This window comes from Pithys albifrons, chromosome 19 (assembly GCF_047495875.1).
Source record: "Pithys albifrons albifrons isolate INPA30051 chromosome 19, PitAlb_v1, whole genome shotgun sequence".
Taxonomy (NCBI): Eukaryota; Metazoa; Chordata; class Aves; order Passeriformes; family Thamnophilidae; genus Pithys; species Pithys albifrons.
Genome location: NC_092476.1, coordinates 7,289,651 through 7,315,047, shown reverse-complemented (window position 1 = coordinate 7,315,047; position 25,397 = coordinate 7,289,651). Strand labels below are relative to the sequence as shown.

The following is a 25,397-nucleotide window of genomic DNA, read 5'->3' as shown; positions in this document are numbered from 1 at the left end:
AAAATGCAAAATAAATTCCTGCCTTGAGACACAGATGGGTTATTTGGGCAGGGGTGCAACAGGAAGGGGATCTGGCCTCCAGATTCCTAAAAGCAAAACTTACATTCTAAGGCTACCAGCCCTCCCAGGCTGCAGGGCAGGTGGGATGGGGATGGTCTGTGCATGATTTGTGTTTGGAGCTGGTAATCCTCAGTGGGTTTATCCTTTGCAATACCAAGGGCAGCTCAGCCTTGCTGCAAGGGTCTTGTCAAGGCTGTGCTCGATGCAGCGCTGCAGGTTTGTGTGGTTGTGGGTTGGGGGTCAGTGCCAGGGTGGGTGAGTGGGACAGGGCTGGGGGGTGACCCTGAGGGCTGATTTGGGGGTCAGCCCTGTGGTGGTTGAGGGGGACAGAGCTGAGGGGGTAACCCTGAGCCACACGACTGTGCCCGGGCTGGGGGACTCAGCCGGGGGTGACCGACCGGGACAAGGGCCGGAGGGGCAGATATCCCCACCCCGGGGTGTCCCAGCCCTGAGACTGCCCCCGATCCCCGGGGTTGTCCCCTATCCCCCGGTGTCCCCGATCCCCGGGGCTGTCCCCCATTCCCCGGGGCTGTCCCCCATTCCCCGGGGCTGTCCCCCATCCCCCGGTGTCCCCGATCCCCGGGGCTGTCCCCCATCCCCCGGTGTCCCCGATCCCCGGGGCTGTCCCCCATCCCCCGGTGTCCCCGATCTCCGGGGCTGTCCCCCATTCCCCGGGGCCGTCCCCCATTCCCCGGTGTCCCCGATCTCCGGGGCTGCCCCCGATCCCCCGGTGTCCCCGATCCCCGGGACTGCCCCCCATGCCCCGGTGTCCCCGATCCCCGGGACTGCCCCCGATCCCCCGGTGTCCCCGATCTCCGGGACTGCCCCCGATCCCCCGGTGTCCCCGATCCCCGGGGCTGTCCCCCATCCCCCGGTGTCCCCGATCCCCGGGGCTGTCCCCCATCCCCCGGTGTCCCCGATCTCCGGGACTGCCCCCGATCCCCCGGTGTCCCCGATCTCCGGGACTGCCCCCGATCCCCCGGTGTCCCCGATCCCCCGGTGTCCCCGATCCCCCGGTGTCCCCGATCTCCGGGGCTGTCCCCCATCCCCCGGTGTCCCCGATCTCCGGGACTGCCCCCGATCCCCCGGTGTCCCCGATCCCCGGGGCTGTCCCCCATCCCCCGGTGTCCCCGATCTCCGGGACTGCCCCCGATCCCCCGGTGTCCCCGATCCCCGGGGCTGTCCCCCATCCCCCGGTGTCCCCGATCCCCGGGACTGCCCCCGATCCCTCGGTGTCCCCCCTCCATCCCCTCCCGGTGTCCCCGCCCCGCTCCCGGCGCTCCCCGCGCCGCCCCCGCCCCAGGATGCAGCGCGGCCGCGGCCCGGGCCAAGATGGCGGCGGAGCGGCAGGGCGGGGGCGGCGGGCGCGGAGCCGGGGCCGAGGAGAGCCGGGACGGCAAGGACGGCAAGGACAATAAGGACAACAAGGAGAACGAGCGGCCGGCGGCGCCGCAGCCCGGCGGCCTCGGCGACAGCCTGGGCCTGGAGAGCATCCTGGGGGGACGTGGCAGGCCCGGGGCGGCGGGCGGGACGTGGCGGGGAGTGCAGGGCCCGCAGGAAGGCGCAGAGAGAGGGCAGCGCGGGTTCCCCGGGCACGGTGCGGGTGGTGCTGGGCTTGGTTTGGGTAAAACAGGCCGGCTGGCGCTCCTGAGGGGTCGATTTGTGTGTGGCTGCTCCCTCAGAGCGGCGTGGCAGCGGGGCCGGCCCCACAGCGGGCTCTGCTGGGTCTGTGCTCCGGGAAGGGGCAGCTCACCCCGAGACACTCGTGCTGATGTATCTTGGAGCGGGCGGGAGTGGATAAAAAATCCTACCAAGTGCACTGAGGTGGCACACTGACTCCTCCAGATGTACCGATTCTAAAATCTTGATTGTGGGAATTGGTTTATAATACCTGGAATGGAGAAAGTCGTGCCAGAACTTGATGAGGCCTGTAAAGCGTGTGAAGGTTTTCCCCGTGAGGCTTTGATGTGAAACTAGTCCAGCTGCACAGCTGTGAGAGAGCTGGGGTTTATCTTCGGGGTCACAGGAAAGCCCAAGTGAAATAAGGCTGCAGTTTTCCACGTGGCATATGGCAGGTGGTGTGCAGTTGGTAACTTGAGTGAGATGCAGACACAGCAGTTGCCTTGGTCGTTTTGGGAATGTCTAAGTCAGTGAAATAATAATGGGATATGAATTCAGTAAATATCTACACAGGATAAAAGAGAGTCTGGAAAAAGTCTTGTGTAGACAGCAAGGATGAGGAGGTCTGTGTTGAGACATTGCAGTTTGTTTGTTTTACAAATCCAAAAAGAAATCAGTGTAGTAACTATAGGTACAAGTTTCTGATATTTGAGAGACCTTCTTTTAGGTGTAGTTCCAAGAAAACACTGATAGACATTTGCTATTTTGAATTTTAAATGTCTGGTGGTTTCTTTAGATATCAGTGTTTCTTTTGGTGGGGTGGGTTTGTTTTCTGGGTGTTTGTTAAAGACTTCTTCATAAAGCTTAAAAGGGAAATATTAGGATATAAATATATGTAGCATGGAAGTTTGTTGTGTGCAGTGGAAATCATATTTCACTAAGTAATCTGCCTTGTAAATGGTGTGAAAAACATCAGGTTTGTTAGAATATGGTGTATTTTTATTTAGTAGTGTATCTAAGGGAATAAAGGAACCACAGGATGCAGAGAAATTGACAAATACAGTAAAGAGTGTAGAGACTGGATGGCAGTGGTGGAGTGATGGCATCCCAGGTCACAGGGCAGTGTCACAGCCACGTGCAGCAGGACTAAAAATGTTGTTGGAAAATTGAGTAGAAAATCAGCCTCCTGAGTTGTTTCCAAAAGCCCTTTTGATGAAGTTCTGTATTGAGAGGGCAGTCTGTGGAAACAGTGTCAGGAAGGTAGTAATGACTCTGTTCAGGGTATTTCTGTCCATTTCCTTTTGGGAGTTTGGGATGTTTAAGGACAGGAAGGCTGCTCTACCTCACTTTTGCCAACACAACTGTATATAAGCATGGCTGGGGGAGTCACGTAGCCAGGCTGGGACAGTGAGTTTTGTTAGCCTGGATGTGTCTGTTGGCACAGCTTATTGTCCCAAAATGAGCTCCAGTGACAGAACATTCCCATGGATGTCTGTGGGAGAAGGTGCTTGAGGTTTGTCTTTGTGCTGATATTCATGAACTCTGAAGTGAGCAGTAAAGTCATGAGTTGCTTCAGAACCATCATTTCCCTCAGCTGTGTTTGTAGGAGGTTTTGGGGTGCCCATCTTCATAGCACGTTTGTTTAAGGGGACCTGTAGAGTTCCCTTCTGTTATTTTGGGGTGGAACAAGGGGTGGTGACAGATTGTACTGTCCATGTGCCTTAACATGAGTCGCAGTCCTGCAGATCGTGAAGGAGTCGCAGCAGCAGCACGGTTTGAGACATGGGGACTTCCAGAGGTACAGGTTAGTACTGGGGGTTCCTCCTGTGGCTTGGCTTCTCTTCATTTTAAATTTAAACCCCCTGTTGGAGGCAACAAAACCCTTCTGCCAATACCCCTGACTTGTGAGGTGATCTGCACTGACCTCTGTTTGCTGTAACGTGCTGTGGCTGTGGCATTTAGGAGGGTGCAGACAGGCTCTTGTTTCTCTGTTACCCTTAAGAGCTTGTTTATTAACACCTCTGTGATACCAATATTCAATAAACACCCATAGAGCAGTTAGTAAGGACAACATCATTCTGGTTTTCAAGATCTGGGATTATTATCTATCTTTTTACCTTTCTCATTTTCTATTAACTGCTTCTTTACAGGCAGTTTATGAGCTACCTCTTACCATATGTCAGACACAGTTAAAATATTGCCTTGGCACACCCTTTAGTCCTTTTTTTTTTCTGTTTGGATAGAGCAGTAAAGAGAAACAATGTTGTTCTTGGCCAAACTGACCGTGGTTGTCTTGTCTTCAGGGGTTATTGCTCCCGCAGGCTACGGAGGCTCCGCAAAACACTCAACTTCAAGATGGGCAACAGGCACAAGTTCACTGGGAAGAAAGTAACTGAGGAGATTCTCTCAGACAACAGGTACGGGATGGAACTGAGCATTCAGTTTATTGGTGAAGAGTTTCCTTTCAGTGGTTTCCTTTCATGTGGATGTGCTGGAAAAATTCTGTATTATATACTCAGAAATGCCTCTTTTCAGAGGTGTGTAATGTTGATAGAAATAAAAGATAAAAGCCAAGATTTTGGGCTCATTTCCCATCTATTCATTCAAGGATAAAAAGGAACACTTGAATTTCAAGGAACACTTGAAACATCTGCTGTCTTGTCATTTTTGTGGGAAACAAACATGCAGTGCTGCATTCACCTGTGTTCTTCAGAACATGCTGAAGTAGTTTGAAAAGCAACCCAAAATGATAAACCCCTTGTCTTTGCAATGTCTGTGTTGCTACAGAATGGTAGCAAATTCACTTCCTCAGTGGGACAATTACATTTCTGCGTGAGAAACACAGCAGAAAACAGTTGGGAATAATAAGATGTTGTGTGCTTAGATTAAGAAACATTCAAGCTGATCAAGCATGAAACGGATCCGCTGAACTTCCATTACCAGACTTACAGATCCCATGGCAAAGAACTGATGGTGATAAAATCCTTGAGTGCCATTATTTCCTCATTCACCTCCCTGTGCCCTGCAGGTATTTGCTGCTGATCCTGATGGATGCAGAGAGGGCCTGGAGCTATGCCATGCAGCTGAAGCAGGAGGCCAACACCGAGCCCCGCAAACGCTTCCACCTGCTGTCCCGGCTGCGCAAGGCGGTGAAACACGCCGAGGAGCTGGAGAGGCTCTGCGAGAGCAACAGAGTGGATGCCAAGACAAAGCTGGAGGCCCAGGTAACCACTCATGCTTTGATCTTGTTTTGGAGTGAAGATGCATTTCTTATCTGGCAATAGATAATCTAAAAAGTAAAAATAACTGAGGGAGACTAAGGCGGTGCAACACAGCCTAAGAAACTGCTTATCTGTTGAGTTATCTTTATTAAATGCCTTGAGAGAGCCACCTGGAACACAAGATCTTCAGTTCTGGAAAACTGCAGCTGTGTGTTGTGACACTGGCCTCTTTAAACAAAAGCCTTTAGTAGTATACCCTGGTCATTAAACTGCCATTTTATAGCATATTGTTAAAAAAAAGTCTTGTAGCAGCAGTGGGCTGTGTTTACACAGAATTTACACAGACTATTCTGAGCTGGAAGGGACCCACAAGGATCATCGAGTCCAACTCTTAAGTCAATGGCCCACACAGGGGATTGAACCCATGACCTTGGCATTATTACAACCAAGTTTTAACCAACATCTTTGCTTTCATCTCTGAGCAGCCTCCTCTAGTGGAAGGTGTCCCTGTCCATGGCAGGGAGGTTGGAACTAGGTGATCTTTAAGGTCTCTTCCTACCCAGGCCATTCTGTGATTTTATTCTATGATTCTGTGATTCCATTTTGTGATTTTTTGATTACCTTAGAAATGTATCAGTGCCAGTTAAAGAGTAAAGGTAGGTAGTTGGTAGCCTGTCATCCAGATCAGTTGTCTTCTGTGGGAAGCCCAAGTGAAAAGGCCAGGCCTTAGTCACTCACTGCAGGTGTCACAGCAGCCTCCCTACTAAAGGTTGTGCTAATTAGGCGTGGGTTGGGGTTAATGCCCGGGCTCTGCTCTGTCTGCAGGCATACATGGCTTACCTCACCGGGATGCTTCGCTTCGAGCACCAGGAGTGGAAGGCAGCAATGGAGGCTTTCAACAAATGCAAGTGAGTTCCCCCACTTCACCAGCTTCCTTTAGTAAATAGTGTTGGATCAGTGGAGTAAGTTTATGGGCAGTATGTACAGCAGCTCTGAGTTGTTTAGTTAATTGCGCTCTTAACCAGCAGGTGCTACTGAAGAAACAGAGCAGAGACACAAACTCTCCCCTTAGGATAACACCCCAAAATGACACTTACTGCAGTGTTAATATTTGCTCTTTGCTGTAGGACCATATATGAAAAACTGGCCAATGCCTTCACAGAAGAACAAGCTGTTCTGTATAACCAGCGTGTGGAAGAGATCTCGCCCAACATCCGCTACTGTGCCTACAACATTGGTAAGGGAAGGGGGGGTGCCTGATCTCCAGTAGGGAGCAAGGCTTGCTCACAAGAAAGGAACGTTGATTTAATTAAAAATACTGGTCTAAGTGACATTGCAGCAAGGCTGTAATATTTTGGGCAAATTCTGCACACATTCTGGAACAGTTTAGCAGTGAAGACATAGGCTCACTTTGCAACATCACATGTGGTTTTGTGTAGAAAGACATAACAATTTGTGGTAGGTTGCTTATGAAGTCAGGATGAAATTGCAAGTTTCTCTCCTTTGTCTCCAAACTGCCTCTATTGATTACCTTTTGTATATAAAAATACCTTTTGGATTCAAATAGAAACATGATCTCAATTCTCTGATTCTCTCAGGTGACCAGTCTGCCATGAATGAGTTGATGCAGATGAGACTGAGGTCTGGTGGCACTGAAGGTCTTCTTGCAGAAAAACTGGAGGTAAATTATTTGCATCCTTCAGCCTGAAACATTCATTGACTCTCTGTTGAGTGTGAATGTTGCTGCAGCAAACCATTCAAGAGCCAGAGTATAACAGAAGTGAGCAAGCAAGCCTGGGCTCGGTGGGAAACCACACTTTCCCAAAAACCCCTGGGGTTTCAAAACAGTCGAGTCTAATGTGAATTCAAGAAGTTGAATTTTGGATCCCTTCAAGTTCCTAATCTCAGTCTGTTCTCTGCAGGCCCTGATCACCCAGACTCGAGCAAAGCAGGCAGCCACGATGAGCGAGGTGGAGTGGAGAGGGAGAACTGTTCCAGTGAAAATAGACAAAGTGAGGATCTTCTTGCTGGGCCTGGCTGACAACGAGGCAGCGATTGCTCAGGTAACCCAGCAGTCAGCACTGGCCTTCAGCCATCTCCTTTCCTGCAGTGCAGTGCCTGCTACCTGGACTGAAAGCTTTTGAATAGTCTATTTGTGCAAAGTTGGGGTTGGAAGGCTAGAAGTGGGAATACCATAACCTAAAGCTCAAGTGTCATTTGGGGATAGCTCTCATAAAGTGGTAGTCTGGGAGGTCTGGTCTGAGTATTCCTGCCCTTTGGAACACTGTGCTGCCTTTCAGGAGCAGGATGTTAACCATTACTATTAGTACATCACTTAGAAGTGAAGGTTATATTTTTAAGTGCAACTGGTTTTGCATTACTTTTCTGATTTCTTTAAGCATCTTGCTCAAATGGTCCAACTTCAGAGCAGCTGAAAGAAAATAATTTTATCTTGATCATGTTATTCTGAACAACAAAAAGCAATTTTTCAGGGGAAGCGGGTGCTCTAAGTTTTATTTCATTCTCTTATTGACTTACTGAAATCCTCAAAAGCAGGAAGAGGATTAACAAATGTCAGGATATAAATCCATCTCACATACAATGGTTCTGAAACACTTTGTAGAATCATAGAATATCCTGAGTTAGAAGGGATCCACAAGGATCATTGAAGTCCAACTCACTGGAACTTGTAGTGGCACATACTGTGCATGTGTTTAGTATAACAGTCAAGTTTTCCACATGTGGCTTTTTCCTTGGAAATGGGGACCAGATCCTGCTTTTCAGTGGCTGGATACACATTTGCAGTTTGGAAAGGCAGTAAAAGCATCTTCGGTATCAACTGTTGCCACTAAAGATGGGCTTTTTACAGCATCAAACCCCTTTTATCACCAGAAGAATAATACTGAGAAATAAAAATATAAATGATAAAATGAATACCCTACAAAGGGATGAGGCAGGAACAGGGGATAGTGTTAAGAAGAGTGTGATAAACAGGATATGTCTGGGTAGTAAACATGATAACCACTCTTGCCAAAATGTTGTGAGTGGAGTTGTGTTGAATACATTTGTTTTCAGGAAGCACATATGCATGGCCACCAGGTGGAAGTGCAGCTCAGAGTTCAGTGTTCCCTCCCTTAATTTCCATCCTGCCATCTTAACAGTTGGATTTTTTCACTTTTAGTTGCCCTCTAAAGCAGTGGCAGAACAGTGATTTGAATTTGTTTTATCTCACTTTGTGTTCCCTGAAAGCTCTGACTAAACAGGAGGTTTGTGGTACAGAATCACAGCTAGTTCTGGTGAGAGCTGAGCACACAGCAACACTATTTACATTTCCAGAAGGCTAAAATGTGGCCTTTTAGAAGCAGTTGTGTAGTTGTGACAGGCAGTCCAGCTTCAGCTGAGTTCCTGGGATCTTTAGCACCTTTCTGCTCATCTTCACTGAGTTGAAACCCTGACATAACATTAGTGCTCTGCAAGGTTTAATTAGAAGTAAAACCAGTCTGTCTGGTATAAAAATGAAATTTCTCAGCACAATTACACCACTGATTTCAATATCCTATTGGTAATGGGAGAAACAGAAAAAATAAGCCAACTTGAAATTCAAATCCAAGTTTAAAATTGCAGCCCTTTTGTAGATTTGAAGGCCTGACCTTGAGGGCCCGTTGGTAGAAGTGAAAAAGCTGCAGGGCAGCATGACAGAAATGTGGTCCTGCCTCATATTGCCTCAAGGATTCTGTGCTCATCTCTGGACTGCAGCAAAAAATAACTGTCAGAGGTGTTACACAGTAGTTTAGAACAAATTAAAAATAAGAATTGAGCACTTCCAGATTTTTGGAAGTGGGATCAGTCCCTGTGATGTCCTTTAAGAAGAACCTGTGCTGTTCTGTCAGGACACTTGAATTCCCCGCTGTGGCACTTGTATCTCAGTTTTATGATCTGGTATCTCCCAAATCAGACCATATGTGCATTTATGCATAGAATCAGCTCAAGGAGTTTTTGCCTTTGTTTCATGGCAGGGCCCAGCCCTTTCCCTGTTTGTGCCTGACTGATGATCTGGCCGTGTCTGTTTTCATTTTTGTGCGTACAGTGAAATTGCTGCTCTGCTCTGGGTGAGGTTGAGAATGCAGTCAGACTCGTCTTTGGTTATTCTCAGGAGTCAGTCCCACCTTAAAAATTCTTGCAGCAAATCTGAAATTAAAAACAAAAAACCCCAAACCCAAAAAACCGCCTTCATCTCAGGATACCTGAGGCTTTGTGAGGGAGTAAAAATAACATTCCTTGTTGGGTTTGCAAATGTGGGAAGTGGAGAGGCAGAGACTGCAGAGCTCTGTGGAAGATAAACAAGTGAGCCTGTTTTTAGACAGTTCTTAATTCATTTGGACAATTGCAAATTTGTTGCAACAAATTTGCTACTCACCTTATGCTGTTAGATGGAAGTGGTATAACACAGGGCTGGTGCTCTTTAATCCTCCCTCAGTTGCTACGGTTGAGGTTTGTTTTTGAGCAGTTTTACTGAATCAGAAAGTCTTGCAATCCCCACCTGGTTACTGAACAAAGTCGAGCTTGGGAGCTTGTTTAATTAGGTACATGATATACCAGTAAATTAAGCAGAGATCAGGCTTCAACTTGTTTTTTAACAGCTGTTTTCAAGTTCTGGTTTTGGGGCAGAAGGCCAAAAGCTGCTTGATTATTTTGACAAAATGTGTGGTGACAGCAGAAAAGCACTGGGTCACTCCTGCTGCTAAAATACAGGGTTACTGTAAAAAATGCGTCAAACAAGCAAGTTATTGCCACAGTGAGCATTGCTGGAGTGGGAGTGGAGAAAAGATAATCATCTACATGTTCCTACCACATGAGAAAAATTAAATCAGCATAACAAGAGCTGTCTGCATTGGTAGTTTGCCAGTTCAGTACTGCTCAGCTCTTGAGTTGCTGGGCCTTTCCCACAGTGCAGCTCAGCCTGGGAGCAGTACAGGTGCCATCCAGGAAGGGAAGGAAGGGAGCTGGTGTAGGGATGAGGCCATGAGCTGGGTGTGCTGGGCCTTCAGTGCTGCTGAATTCTCATCACTGACTGCATTCCCAATGATTTTTGGCAGTTTGCTCCCAGAAATGTGTTGCAGACAGGCACAGATTGGAGTTCTAACTACCCATGGATCTTAAAGCCATATTTTGGGGAAAACTTCATTTAATCTCCCTAGTTAAATCGTGCATCATACAAAAGTTTCTGATTTCTAAGCTGTGTTGAATCTGCTTTGCTCTTAGGCAGAAAATGAGGAGACAAAGGAACGTTTGTTTGAGTCTTTACTCAGTGAGTGCAGAGATGCCATTCAGGCAGTCCGGGAGGAACTGAAACCAGACCAGGTAAGCAGCAAACACCAGTTTCTGTTTCCAACAACACAGTGTTCTTTTGGGGCTGATTTGTTAAACTTGCTTAACAGTAAAAAGTGCTGGAATTTCTTTAATAAAGATCTGCAAGAGAGTCACTTTGATTTTACTCTCTTCCCAACTGGAGTTGGGGAATGGTAGTGTAGAAGCCCTCCCTCTTTTGCCTGGAAGTCTGTTACAGCTTGTATTGTTACCCAAACCCTGAGTTGTTCCTATATTTTTCTTCCCTTGCCTGCCAGTTCTAAGTAAATCATGCAGTGTTTTGTCTCCAATGTCCACAGAAACAGCGAGAGCACTCTCTGGAAAATGATTCTGGGAAGGTGTCCAACATCCAGTACTTACACAGGTAATAGGCAAACATTGCTGCCTGTGCTAGGGTGAAGGAGTCATGTTCTTATGTCAAGATTTTATTTTTGTTTGATTTGTTTTATGGGATTTTTGTTCTGGACCTCTGGGATCTCAAAGGATGACTGTGGATAAGGATCTGGTTCATGCAGCTTTGAAAACATTTTCCTTAAGACTCAAGTTGACCTTCCAGATGTTTTTCCCCCAGTAGTACCAGCTCAGACTGGGGAAGGGAGGAGTTTTTCAGGGCAAAGAGTAATGTCTGGGTAACTGTGACAGTTCTCTCAGGCGGGCAACAGTAGGACAAGAGGGCATGGGCTTAAACTCTGCCAGGGGAGGTTTAGATTGGATATCAGGAAGAAGTTCTTTACAGAGAGGGTGCTCAGGCATTGGAATGGCCTGCCCAGAGAGGTGGTGGATTCTCCATCCCTGGAGGTTTTTAAGGTGAGCCTGGACATGGCAGTGAGTGCCATGATCTGGTAATCAAAGTGGGGTTGGATTAAGGGTTGGATTTGATGATCTCAGAGGTCTCTTCCAACCCAACTGAATCTATGATTCTAACGGTATTTTCTCTTTTTCCTTGGCAGTTACTTGACCTACATCAAGCTGTCCACGGCCATCAAGCGCAACGAGAGCATGGCCAAGTCCCTGCAGAAGGCCCTGCTGCAGCAGCAGCGCTCGGACGAGGACGGCAAGCGCACGCCACGGCCGCAGGACCTCATCCGCCTCTACGATATCATTCTGCAGGTAATCCTCTGTGCTTCAGTACCAGAACTTACTGCAGAATACACAGCAGTGCAGGTGAACTGCCTGTAAAGTCTGAGGTACCTGCAGGTACCTTGGAGGTGTTCAAGATCTGCATGAAACACAAAAAACCCTTCTAGTGGTGAGCAGAACGTGCAGCTGGAATGGGTGCCCTTGGCTGTGCACTCTTAACACAGTTCTGAAATAGTCTTTCTGACTCTTCTTTGCGGCACCCTCAGAGCTGCCTTAATTTCTGCTGGTCAAGGGAAGTAGCAGCTAAAAATAGTTGTTCTTCATAAGCAGTTTCTCAATTTCTCCCATAATTTTTCTGTTAACTGTGAGAGCCTGTGGCTGAATCAGTTGTGAATGGGAAAGGGAAATGCCTTATGAAGGAATTAGTTCATGTGAAATCTAGGGAGTCTTTGTCCTAATTCCTGTTTATGTCAGGAAATTTGTCCTGAGGGCAACTTGCACAAGTTTCAATGAAAGTCCTTCACAAGGTTAGAAAACTGATAATTAGAAAACTGGAAACTATTTCCATGGGAGTGTACTGTTGACTTGTCAAAAGGGGCAGCTTTCTCTTACTGCAGCAGATTTCAGAGGAAAACAGTGCCTGCATTTGTTTTTCTGACTCTTTTCCACAGAACCTTGTGGAACTGACACAGCTTCCTGGCCTAGAAGAGGACAAGAACTTCCAAAAAGAGACTGGACTGAAGACACTCGTGTACAAAGCTTACAGGTGACTGAGAAACAGCCAGGGGTTTTTAGCACACGTGACATGTTTAAAGGTTGTAACTCCAAAGCTCTGTGTGCTGTACAGACCTTTGATGGAGTTTCCTCTGCCCTCCTGTGAAATGGAAACTGGATGCTAAGTGGAAACTGGCCAGTGCTACTTAAGGATATCTCGTGTTACCAGTCCTTTGAGTTGGCAAAAGGTCTGGATAACAAACATGTCAGGAACCCACTCTTTACTGTTGCAGGTGTTTCTTCATTGCCCAGTCCTATGTCCTGGTAAAGAAATGGAGTGAAGCTCTTGTGTTATATGAAAGGGTGCTGAAATATGCCCGTGAAGTTCAGTCAGGAGCTGGAGCTCATAGGAACAGCTTGAAGGTAGGAACCTAATGCTGTGTGAAGGGAGCTGAAGTTTATGAGAAGCTCTGTCCCAGTATTTATTGTTAATTAGGTGCCAGGCCATTACAATTCAAGACTGATCTTTAAGTAGGGAGAAGAGTAATACTCATTATAGCAGAGACTTTCTAGTGATGTGGGAACACTTCAACTGGCCCTTGCCTTGGAGGAGGGGCAGAATTCCTGTAACTCCAAAGGAATGTATCATTTTTCCTCACCTGTGCGTTTTCTCCTATACAGTTTCTGTAGTGCCTGAAGCACAGTACTGTAGCTTTTCCCCCTCTGGAAAAGCTTATCAGTACTAGGAGTTAATTCTTTAGTTCTTTGTCAGGTTTTCTTTTTGCTCTAACGCTTAGACTGGCACATCTCAGGCTCTCAAATAACTTTCTGTAATGCCCTAGGAGCTGCCTGATGTTCAGGATCTAATCACTCAAGTTAATGCAGAGAAATACTCCTTGCAAGCAGCAGCTATATTAGGTGAGTAACAAAGACTGCACTGGACCTCTGCTCTAATGTATCTTGAATAATGCCCTTGCAGCTATTTCATTGCCTTTATTTCTCTTCTGAAGTTCCAGAGGTTTTTTCCCACTGAACTCTGATTCATGCAGGCTGTGGAAAGTATTCCCCCCCCCAGTTCTAAGCTGCCTCTCTCTGTGTGTAATGCAGGCAGGCAGTGGTTGGACACTTGGCATCTTGATCCTTGCCCAGGGATGTGAAAACCCTTCATAGGAATGTGCACCCATTTTGGAAATGTGCACAGAACAGTTTAATGGGTTTTTTTGCTGCACACAATAAAACCCAGTTTTGCATGGCTGGGACAACCACTGAGAAAGAGAGAGCAAGGATGTTCTGTTCTTTGTCAGTGGCAACCAGGTTAGCAGAACTTTTGGGAATGGATGAACTTTGTGATTTCTTGGCTTGCTTTTTTTGCTGTGTCTGCTGTTGCAAACACAGGATAAGGAACAGATTGCCTGATCTTTTATTGCCTTAATGTTGCTTTGAGAGACCCCACTGGGGTGTTCTCATCATCTGCTGCTTTGTGCTTAACTCAAAGTCTGTGCTGCTTTTCAGAGCTTCTCACAATGGGAAGGAGCAGCTCTGTCTCCACCACTGCAGAGCCATGTTGGCCATAGCTGAGTGTTTGTACTCCTCTTAGTCTAGAAAGCAAGTTGATTCTACTGCAACGTGTGTTGCATGTAGCAGAGAGCAAGGATCATAGCTCAGCTTAGGGGCAGTTGGTTCCTGAGACAGGCCCACTTTACACCGAGGTAATTCTTATTCTTAGCACTTTTTCTTAAATTTTGCAGATGCAAATGATCCTCATGAGTCTGAGTCTCCATCTCAGGTCAAGGATGGCAAGGTAAGAGCCAAGGTCTCAGGCAGGTTCCAGTAGTGCTCTTAATGAACATGACTTTTAATCTGTTGCTCAGGTGTCTCTCACAACTCAAGAAATGTCACACTGATTGGGATTTGGTCATGACTGGTGTATTTAGGGGATTTTGTTAGGCTTGTTTTCCTTCTGCATGTGCTGAAGGTTCCTGCCACAGTGGGGTTCCTTGGGTAGCAGCTGGGCAGCTTCTACTATGGCACCTTTATTTAGCCTTCTCCCTGCACATGGGAAGGTTTTCCAGAGATCCTGCAGCCACTCTTTCACTGGGGTTGGAATATTTTCAAGGGCCCAAGGTGCCACACAAAGGAACTTCACCTTCTGTTGTCTCAGTTGCTGCTCAGTCCTCTTTGTTTGTTTTTCCCCATCAGCTTTGATGTGTTTAATTTGTGTTTCTGCCTCGGTCTCTTTTCAGCCACTCTCAGAACGGTTTGAGACTTTCTGCCTGGATCCTTCCCTTGTCAGCAAGCAAGTCAACCTTGTGCACTTCCCACCAGGATTCCAGCCCATTCCATGCAAACCCTTATTCTTTGACCTGGCCCTTAACCATGTTGCTTTCCCACCTCTGGAGGACAAGGTGGAGCAGAAGGCAAAGAGTGGCCTCACGGGATATATAAAGGGCATTTTTGGATTCAAAAGTTAACCAGGACCCCCAGAGAAACAGAGGTTTTATTCTGTATTGAAGGAAAAGCTCCAAGAGGTTCTAGGACACAAATACCTGCACCTGAAACCAACAGAGGGAAGTTTTACCACCTGCTCTGTGTCCTGTGTATCTGTCTGTGCACTCACATTCTCTCCCAATGTATTAAAGACAAGCAATTATTCAGAAACAAACATACACTATAAATAGCTGAAAATAATTGGAGCACAGAGAAATTCCATTTTTCTTGGAGAAGTTCTGTGACCAGTGCCCTGTTCAGGGCCAGTATACATTACTTTCCATGGACCAGGGCATAGGTATAATTTGATTCTTCCCTCTGCCCCATTATTTGACACTATAAATTGGTATTTTGGTCAAGAAATTGGGGTGTAATGGGGAAACAGGTACATGGGGAACTAAACCAGGAAGGTGAGGCTCCCTCATGATGGCTATGGAACTAGCCAAGAGGACTGCTTCTCCTTTGCTTTTGACTCCCAGAAGTCTCTGTATTTTTTAAAAATGTAACAGTCAGAAATAACAAAATAGAGCCTTTTTCCTTATCGGTCAGGATGGCAAACACCAAATGTTATTAATGGTTACCCCAGCTGTGGTGGGTGAATTTGTACTCTGGGCCAACAGCATCCTTCTTTATTCATACACACCTTTTGTTAAATACCTAAATACAGTATAGAACCCATTCCTGCAAGGATTTTCCTGGGAAAATAGCTTCATGGGTGGCTTTAGAAATAGCTACTTGCTCTTCATGGGAAGTTGGGTCTCTCGTTGTTCGTTTTGTCTCTGATCTAAACCTTGCCTGAAAACAAGATGATCTTTTTCTGGAGTTCATCTGTCATTCTGTTCTTCATCCTTGGTCAGTAGCTACACCCAAAATGAGGGATAAGGAACAGGAGACCAGGAGGTTTGTGAGTGATAAATCATCTCTGTCGTGCCAGACAGTTTTTTTTATAAAGCACCTGTGTGCCACAATGACAGGCACTTCAAAAATGCAGATAATTTCATAATTGTGATGACTTAAATGGGAAAAAACCCCACAGCACATGGGCAGAACTGTTCCTAAATAAAGTACTTGGAAATTTCTACCAGCACTGTGTGGGTTTTCACTCAGCCTGTGGCTGGAAGTTGAGGCAGAAGTTTGTTCTGACTGCCTGAACTCCTGTACTGGTGGTCTGGACTTTGTGGTGTTCCTCCATTTTTAGGTATTGGGGTCAGAAACAGAAGAACTGTTTTAAGTGGTTGGACTTTTCTATGTGAATTTTCCATGCAAAGTGTTTGTCTGATGAATGGGGGTAATTAACAATTCCCATTATTTTAATACAAATGTTGGCTGCTTTGTTCCAAGTTGATCTGATTTGTGAGTTTTCCAAGTACAGAAGGACTCTGTACTTTTAAGAGGACTCTGTGCTCAGAGAGAGGTAAGAGGAGAAGGAAGAACTTCTTGTTTGTGTTTAATTTTTACAACATGGAAACAAAATGGGAATTTCTGTTGTTGTGGCTAATTCCTTTTGTTTCTGGATGCCAGGGGGATTTTATAGGAAAAAGAGGAAGTGAAGGGAAAGTGTAGAGCTGAAAGAAACATGAAAGACTTTTCATCAGGCAGCAGTTCTAGAACACATGGTCTTGACTGGCAGATTTCTCTTCCCCATCATGCCCATTTTGTTCTGGGCAAGGAAAAAGGCCAGGCAATAACCAGCACAGGCATCACCTGCTCTGTTTCATGGTACTTCCTCCCATGTACATCGACCTGAGCTGCTCTTTCCTGCTCAGCTTTTGTATCAAATCACTGGGAGCTTTCCTCCTGTTTGGTTTGCACACCAAACTCCTGCTTTCCTACCACGGCTCTGTGTGGTGCCTGGATTGACTCCAGGGAAACTTGTACTGCGGCCACTTTCTAGTCAGTTACTGTTACAAAAAAACCCAAGAGTAATTGGCCTCTTTATGCCAAACATCTTTTGATTAGTGGAACACAGATAAGAAATGTGAAAACAATAAAGTTTTATTCCTGACCTCCGAGGTGTGTAGTTTGTGTTGAGAACACCGAGCACTATTTGTGTCCCAAGCACTCAGAGGATCAAGGTCCTGGGGCTACTGAACCCCTGGAGAATGGCCACTTAGTTCTGGAGAAGGATCTTCTGCCTCAAGGCTCAGATAACACCACTCAGAGGTAACTTGGCTTGTCTGTTTTGGTGTAGTGTTAATGGAAAGTGAGTAGAATGGCATTTGTTAGGAGTGATGTGGCTTAAATTGTATAGGAGGCACTGATAAGGCAATAGGAAAAAACGTAAAAAAAGAAAAAACCCATTACTTAAGTCACCTGTATAATGCAGCCCAAACTCTGGAAGAATATTCAGGCTTTTAGCCCTGTAGGGGAGTTGGGATGTGAAGGTGAGGGTCAGGCAGGTGAAGTGTCTGATGTGCTGTGCAGAACAAACCAAGTGCCTGGAACAGCCAGGACAAGGTGCAGAGCATTGGCTTTTGGGGCTTGGAAACCTTCCTCAGGAACCTGCTTCCTTATTGCCCTGCTCTTTGATCGCTGTTTGTTTAAAGTGTTTGCTCTCTTTCCATGAATTAATTGGCAGCTAGGCCACATGATTGCCCTCAAAACAGGAAACTCCAGCAGGATGGTCAAGAGGATTGCGTTCAATCAACGCTTCCTATGGGGTATCTTTGGGATTAGCACTGGAATTTTAATTACAGGCTGAGCTAGCCATGCCTGGTACCATTGCATGTAGAAAAACAGGAATGAGAAATACATTGTGGCCCTTGGTCCCACCATCAGTGCCAGACCTGTGTCCTGGGAAATGTTCACTTCTGGTTCTGTGTTCCAAGGGGTCTGGTGACAATGGACGGGACTGAAGGGACTAATGGGACATAGAAGTGATGAGCATGAGGCAACATGGGCAATTAAAGAGAGCTGAGGTGGCACATGGGATTGTAACAGTCTGGCCTGGGAGCTCCACAGTGACAGTGTCTGCCTCCGTTAAAACAACGAGTTGATATTTTAAATGGAAGGGCTTTTGTTACTAGAGAGAACTGTTGCTGCCTAATCCAAGCCCATTTCCCAGGTGGGCATTGCCAGGAGTTCTCTGAGGCCTTTGTGGTTGTGTCTCTTGAGCAGCAGGTCATAGATTTGGCTGGCAGGGCTACAGTTGCCAAAATTTAGGTGTGGGAAGTTCCTGACCAATTGCAGTGGGAATAGAACTTGTTCTTGGGGGAAGATGCATCTGCTGAGAGATGTTTGTGCTTCTGCATGGCTCTTGTTGACCACCCTGTTAGCCCAGGTATCCTGTGGGGTTCAGCCAGGGTGTAAATGTGAAGTTTGCTGATTTAAGGAGTGATTTGATGTGATACTGACTCTCTGTGGCTGCTCCTTTGTTTCTTCAGGATGGGATTGCTGTTTTCAGACAAGAACAGCTGGAGGTCTTTTTTCCTGTCAAAGAAAAGCCCTTTTTGTTCCGGGCTGGGGGAAGGGGTGGTGGGTGGCCCCAGTGTGCAGAGGGAAGCTCCAGGAGGATCTAGTAGAAGAGAAAGCACACAGTGATCTCAAGAGCTGCTCAGCAGAGGTGGGCTGTGGGCTCCGAGCTGTCCCGGAGCTGGGGCAGCAGCAGCAACAGCAGCTCTCTGGCTGCTCTGCCGTCCCTTCCTCCCCTGCTCCGGGTTGAGGAAGTGCTGGGATTGCAGCTGCCTGTCCAGCCCAGCTAGAAAACAGGGTCACTGCTCGGGTCCCTCTTCTTCCTGGGACGTGCCCCTTTGGCCCCGGCACTCGCAGGGTTTGGTGTCGGTGACTCCACCGGGAGCTGATCCCGCGGCGGTTCCGAGGGACGCACCTACAGCAGAGGTTCGTGCTGGTCTCTGGCGTCTCGGGCTCACCCAAACCTTGCTGAGGGTGAGCAGGTTTGAGAAATGCAGCCCCTCCCTGACCCTCTCCCTTTGGGTGAGGTCCTCTGGGACTGACTGTGCTGCTTTGTGTCTGACGGGAGGCTCAGTCCTCTGCTGTCCTGCTGCAAAGCCGCCCGCAGTGCCGGTCGGGTGACTGCTGCTGTCACTGCTCCCTCTGGAAGTGGGTCGTGGTGGGATTTGGGTGGGGACAGAGCTCCAGAGCTTAAATCCCTCGAATGTCCTCTCTATGTTTGTTTGCATTGGAGATTTACTTTGTGCACTGCAGAGTGTTGGGGAGCACCTTGCTCAGTGCGGGATTACAATGTTTGTGTTTAAAGCTCAGCCCGAGTGCAAACTGTGTGGGAGGGAGGTGGCTGTGTCTCTCCCTTCCCTGGGCTGCTGCGAGGAACCTGGGGTGAAAACCTTCCCACCTCTGGCCTAAAAACCAGTAATGTCTCAGAGGGGGAGGTTTTAAACCACTTTCAAAGGGTGTCATTTACATGCCTTGTGCGCAGGCGGCCCTGGGCGCAGCTTTCATGTTCTCCAGTGCCACTGCATTCAAATCTGGACCCAGGTCCGACCATGCATTTGGCATTTCCAGCCACTGCCACACTGGGATGTTTGCAAACTCCTCTGCTGCTGGGCACTCGAGGTGTTGGGGTTATTAAAGTCAAAATTCTTGCTCTGGAAAGTCTTGTCCCTGCCCTGCTGGGCTGTGGGACGGCGCTGTCCGTGCCGGGCACAGACACGGCACTTTGCCCGAGGCTCACACGCTGTGCAGGAGCATTAGTGACTCTCATCCCAGCCCGTGGTCAGTCCAGGGAGCGATGCCGGGGCTGTGGTGCCCGAATGACTAAAGAGCAGCATCAAAGCCTCTGAATTACCTTTAGTGCTTGCCTTTTTCCACAGAAGCAGGAGAACGTCTAATTTTCTCGGAACATCAAATTAAGTCAGGGAAGGTGAGGTCTGGCCGCTCAGAATTAGCTGTGGCAGACAGATTCATCCTGCTCCGGTCCCTGCATGTGACACAGAGGCACTCACTGCTGAATCAGGCAATAGCAGCTCAAAGATTGAGCTTTGCAGGGGTTCATGTGTGATTGAATGAAAAGTACTGTGGGCTCTGGGCTGGGAGGCTGGGGCTGAGCTGCACCGGCTCAAATTGTCCCAGCTGCTCACTCTCTGTCCCTGCAGACAGGCTGGAAGGTAGTTTGCAGAGGTTGTCACCGCTCTGTCCCCTGCCTTGGTCACCCAGGAAGGGTTTGTCTGTTCTCCTTCATAGCCCTGTGGTGCAAGCCCCTTCCAGGGGCTGGGCTTGGTTTGGAGGGTCTCTGAAAGGTGATCTTTCCTAGCTGGTGTGTGCATCCTCCTTTCTAAGGGTATTCAGGTCTTACCAAGAGTGGTGCTCCAGACTGGACTCCTCTTTTGTGAAAACCTGCTCCTTCAGTCATCTCTCTGTGTTGAGGCCAGAGGGTTTTCTCCCAAGCAGGTACACCCGGGAGCTGTTTCAGGGTATGTGCTTCAAGTGGCCACCACTACACCATCCTGCATGTTACAGGGTCTTTGTGTTGCACCTCAGTGTGGAGACCCAGGGAAGAGCAAACCCGTCCTCATGTTTAACTTTCCATGGGCTGGTTGCCTGGTGCTTTATCCCAGTGTTTGCAGGGAATGGTCCCTTGTCCAGGGCACTCCCATTTGGGCAAAGCAATGTTTTTGGGAGACATGAAAGAAACACCCCGAAAGCTCTGATTTCCCACCCTGATTCCATGGGGTGCTTCTCCAGCTGTGCCATGTGTCTGAAGGTTGCCTTTCCAGGCGGGTGTTTAATTACCTCATTGCCTGGTTAATGATCTAGGACACATCTTGTTCAGATCCAATCGCCCTGTTTGGGAGCAGCTCCCTCAGCCGTGTCACCAGATAATAAAACCAAATTTGCAGGCTGCATCCTGTAAGTTATGAGCAAGTTTTCCAGACAAAGTGTCTTGAGAATCTGCCATTAGTGAATTTATTTTGTGCTATTACAGCCTTGCTAATCCTCTGGGGAGAGGAAAATGAGGCTAACGCGTTAGCTGCTGCAGGGAATTGCCGTGATGTCCTGCTCCTTGGCTCTGGGGCTTGAACTCAGAAGAAGCTGCGGGATGCTGGAATGAGCCTGGAGAGGCCATGGGGTGGGAAGCAGGCAGGTCCTTTTGATGTCTGAAGGGTCTAGCGATGAGTAGTCCATAACAGCCCTGGGACTGAGCTGTTGAGATGGCGTGGTGCGAATGTCCTCTGTATTTAGAGAGATACAAAGGAGCAGGACAAGGACTTTCCATTTGTGCCGAGGTGGATTTGGCCACCTCTGGTTTCTGGGGAAAGGTCCCTTGGTGCTGAGCTGGCTCTGCATCCAGAGCCCCCGACCTCTGCCAACCCTGGCAGGGGGCTGAGCCCAGCCCGACCCAGGAAAGCTTTTTAATAGGTCTTAATCAGACCTGCAGGGAGAAGTGCCTGGAGCCTTTGTTCTTCCCCTCTGCTTATCAGTTGGTAAAGATAAAGCAAAGCAAAACAATGTTTAAGGACTAAGTAATTTTAGACTTAAGAAAATCAAGTGTCCTATTTTCCCAGTGGGGTGGCAGTTTTTTCAAACAGGCTGTTTTGCTTTGGCTCCTATGAAAGCTGCTCCATAAGGAGGAAAAATGACTGGGATAAGATTGTATGAAAAGATGCCAACCCTGGCATGTGCAAGGCAAAAGGGGCTGATGTGTGAGCCTGTGGCTGCCGACTCCCATGGCAGCTCTTCATGCTCCACTGTTCTCCATGGCTCTGGAGACACTCAGGAGGGTTTTCCTCTTGCTTAGGTTGGCTCAAGTCCGTAGCTTCTGTCTCCAGGTGCAAAGACCGTGTAGGTCTTGGTCTGGGCTGGCTGTACCAGCTGGTCCTGATGCCAAACAAGCAGCTTGTCCATGCAGCAGAGCATCCATCATGGATGCAGAGAGTTCCTTGGGGATGTGCTGGTGGTCACTCTGGACAGGGCAGTTGGCAAGATGGGCCCTTGGTTTTACTTGTGTAAATATGGGTCATCATAAGAGGCTTTACAGGGATGAGGAGATGCATGAGCTGCTCTTCCGCAGGTGTTTTATGAACAACTGAAGGCTGCATTGAACACCAAATCAAACCCCACCCATCCTCTGCATCTGTGCTCACTGATGGTTCCTGTGTTCTCCTCCCACCTCCCAATGGTTCCATCTGTTGCAGAAGTCATTCCATTGCTTTGCTGTGGCACCCACATAGGACCTTAACAGTGGAGTTTCCCCTGCAGTGTCTGACCAGGAGCAGCTGTGGGTGATGCGACATGGGAGGTTTGTTCAGTGCTTTGATTTTGTTGCGTCATTTCCCACGAGGATGATTTGATGAATGAAGTTCAAAAGCAATGAGGTGAAGTGGAAAGAAAACTCATCTGGAGAACTGGCATGCAGAGGGTATTCAGGAGGGGAGGGGAGAGATGCAGAGAATGCAGGTACGTTGTCATCCAGGAGAGCAAATGGTCTTCACAGGTCATAGTAAATCATTTATGGGTCATATTTACCTGCCATCTCCTCTATAAAAACTTAACAGAGACACCAGCTTGATAATGAAGGCATGCCATGCTCCAGCCTCTGCCAGTCTCTTATGGAGATCAGCCCAGGATTGTTCCTGAAATCTCCCTTCCCTGAAATGTTCCCTGCTCACCAAGGTCCTCCATACAGCTGTGCCCCTGCTGTCTGCCCCTGCGGGCAACCTGCTCAGCTGTGTGAGCAGCAAGAGGCATCTGGTTGTGTGACTGCTCTGTGCAACCAGGCACCTGCATCCTGGCACAGCTCCCGGCTACTGGGATAAATCCTGCCCTGGAAAGTGAATGAAATTATTATGTGACTCCCCAATCCATCTCCTGTTTTGTCTGGAGCTCAGCCCCAGGTCTGCACCCCCAGGTCTGTACCCCCAGGAGATACGTCTCAGCCCCCAAATTGAGCTGGAGCCCAGCTGGGGACAGGTCTGGGCAAGACACAACTTGCCCTGGGATTGGCTTTGCCTGTGGATCAACAGCAGCGTTTTACAGCTGATCCACCTGGATGAAATGAAGGATTCCCACCCCGACCCATCTCCCCTGGGCAGGGCAGCTTTGCCAGCTGTGGCAGGAGGGAGCTTAGTCCCTGTTGCAGCGTGGAGAGATCCCACTGGAGAGGGAGCTGGGGTGGGGGCTGCCTGTCTGCAGTGTATAAGAGATGGGGGACCCCCAGTAATGCTGTTTTGGATGGTCTTCTTGGAGACCTGTGAGTGGTCTCACTGTGAGGTTCCAGCTGCAGAAGGGCAGGTATGTCTGGGGGCAGACCTGCCCAGCATTTTGGGCTCAGGTTCAAGGGCCAGGCACAGCTGTGTGGGTGGCTGTGGTGGAGAACTGGTTGAACTGGTCTCCTTGCCTGTTGCTTCTTGCAGGGTCTGGGTTAACCACCGTGCTCTGCCGTGGCACGGCTCGAGCTGGTCTGAACAAAACCTGCTGAGGATCTGGAATTAACCTGGGCTGAATCCAGCAGTGTTCCCCTGAGGATTCTTGCAGCTACATCCCCTTCACCTGTGCAGGTTGTGGTGGCCATGGCAGTGTGGGGTTGGCTGGGCTGGCAGCAGCAGAGCATTCCCTGTGTGCCATAGCACAAAATTCTGGGCTGGCAAGACCTGTCAGCCCAGAACCCTCCCTGGCTCTTTCTATGGTCCCCCCTGCCACTCTTGTCTCCAGAGGCTGCGATGGTGACAGACCCCTCAGGGCCTTGCTGAGGGCTGGGTGAGCCCTCCTGCTCCCATGGTGAGCAGGCAGCAAGGAGCTGTGCCCTGCATGGATGCTGCCTCTTCTCCTCCTGGTGTCTGGCTGAGCAAGGGAGACGCAGGTCCCTCTAACTCAGGTGGATGTTCAGCAGTGCTCCTGGACCAGGCCCCAGGACCAGGCAGGATCTGGCCTGGCTCTGCAGCTCGTGTCTCACACCATCTGCACTTTGATAAGTGCTCCTCTGCCAGGCACTGCTCTCCTCCCCTTAGCCCAGAGATTATCCCTGTTTTTATCTGTCCTGTCTGTGTGGCACAGAGGCTGCCACTGCCTGCCAGAGTGTGTGTCTGTGTGTGCACAGGGCTGAGATCACAGACTGCTGGCTTTGGAACACTCTGTCTTTCTGAGGGATCCTTGCCAGGAGGGGACTTGGCTAGGGGAAGGATCACACCTCTGTTCTGTTCAGCAGAGGAGAGGAAGGTGCTGTCTCAAAGCCTTGCAGGTGAGGAGCTCCAGGCCCCAGCTCCAGGCTGTGGGTGATGGATGGCTTGGGAAGCAGGTTGTCCAGGGTGGTGTGTTGGTATGTGCCTGGTTTGCTTTTTGTGTAATTCTTAGAACTTTCTCCATGTGCAAACACAGTTTTCCAGGGGATTACAGGCAGTGGATCTTGTTCAGTTTAGTTTCCTTTGAATCCACAGGATGATCCCCTCTTGGCCCATGCAAACAGCAGCCAAACACACAAGGGATTGTACCATGCTCCTATTTAGTCTGTGTACAAACTAAGGTCTACTTGGCCTTAAATGCTCTCCACTCTCATCCCTGGCAAGGCTTCAGTTCATTTAAAGCACTGAAACCAATGCAGTAGGGTCTGGCCCTGTGTCATACAGGTGATGTGCTGGGCTGGTTCCTCCTGGGTCCCTCCAGCAGCTCCAGTCAAAGAGCATCACTGCTGTTCTTGGTCAGTGGGATGGCAACCACTCAGCAACCACTTTCCATCCTGTCTGTGTCCTGCTCTCTCTGCTGAGACAAGCAAGATTTGTTTTGTGTTGACTTAAAGAGGGCAAAGAGGTCACCCAGGAAGGGATGATGGACCCCAGACCTTTGTCTGTGCTCCTGGGTTGTCCTTGGACCACATGAAATGGGTAAGAACAGCCACAAACATGTGCTGGCATCACAGGTGGCTGGTGCTTATGTGGGGGGCTGTGACCCCCATCTGCTCCTGCCTTCTTCCTCCTCCATCCTCTGCCGTCTCTCCCTGTTCCTTCACTGGATTAGGTTCCCCTGTTGCTGTGGGATCTGTGCTGGATCAGCCTGAAACACAGGGTTTCTGGTTTGTGGGGAGCTTTGAACTTGGCTTAATCTGAAACCAACATGTAGCCAGCCCTGGCTGTGGCTTAGAAGAGCTGTGGGCCTGGGCAGTCCCACCAGGCAGCACAGCCTGGATGGGCATCCCCAGGAGCCACAGAGATGCCAGGGTCGTGTTGGGCTGTTCTGAGAACCAGCTGGGACTCTGAACCTTTCTTCCACAAAAGAAAGTGGTGCCCAAAGGCAAAGCCTGCTCTAAAATCTTGCCCAGACAGGGTGTCTAGGCAGAGCCTCAAACCCAGATCTTTGGGGCTTTGGCACTCAAGTTTAACTCAGAACAAGAATCCCCCTGGCTGAGGCTCCTGTGATGCTGCACTGGAGCTGTTGACCTTCCCTCTGCCATGAGCCCTGAGTGTTTCCCTGGGAGCCAGGGCCACCTTGTGCTAAGCCTGGGCCAAAAGTTTCCTGAGCTGCAAAATAACATCATGTTCTGCGAATTGGTTGTTGCCAAACTGCTGCTGCCACCTTGGAAAACTGTTGGTTGGCTTTGTCTGTAGGAATTCTGCTGTTCTATAGCATTTTAAACAGCTACTGCAAGAAGATGCTTTAAAATACATTTCCGTGCTGCAGTGCACCCCCTCCAAGATGCATTTGCTGCTTTTCCTCCCTACTAAAGCTTTACCCCTTGCCCCTCTGCCGGGAAGCTGCTGCACGGCTGTGGCTGTGTGTGGCAAAATAGTCTCGGAGCCAGGGCGAGGTCTCCCGTTCTCCCTCTGGGGCGCTGCTCTTTCCACCCTAAACTGGTTTTTCGAGTCATTTTTTCATATGTGCTCCATCCCTGCTGCTGCTGCTGCTCCTCTCACCTGCGTGCGGGGAGGAGCCTCCCAGAAGCTG

At 48.8% G+C, this 25,397-nt stretch overlaps 1 protein-coding gene across 1 annotated transcript; it reads left to right on the top strand.

Annotated features, from left to right (window-relative positions):
- Positions 1–1,357: 1,357 nt before the first annotated feature.
- Positions 1,358–16,554, top strand: SRP68 (signal recognition particle 68). The gene is made up of 16 exons (XM_071573664.1): positions 1,358–1,549; positions 3,418–3,484; positions 3,984–4,097; positions 4,709–4,904; positions 5,727–5,809; positions 6,029–6,138; positions 6,500–6,582; positions 6,824–6,964; positions 10,164–10,262; positions 10,568–10,632; positions 11,219–11,378; positions 12,020–12,114; positions 12,356–12,485; positions 12,905–12,980; positions 13,811–13,863; positions 14,306–16,554. Exons 1-16 carry the CDS (start codon positions 1,393–1,395, stop codon positions 14,531–14,533), a joined length of 1,857 nt encoding a protein of 618 aa, XP_071429765.1. The 5' UTR covers positions 1,358–1,392; the 3' UTR covers positions 14,534–16,554.
- The last annotated feature ends 8,843 nt before the right edge of the window (positions 16,555–25,397 follow it).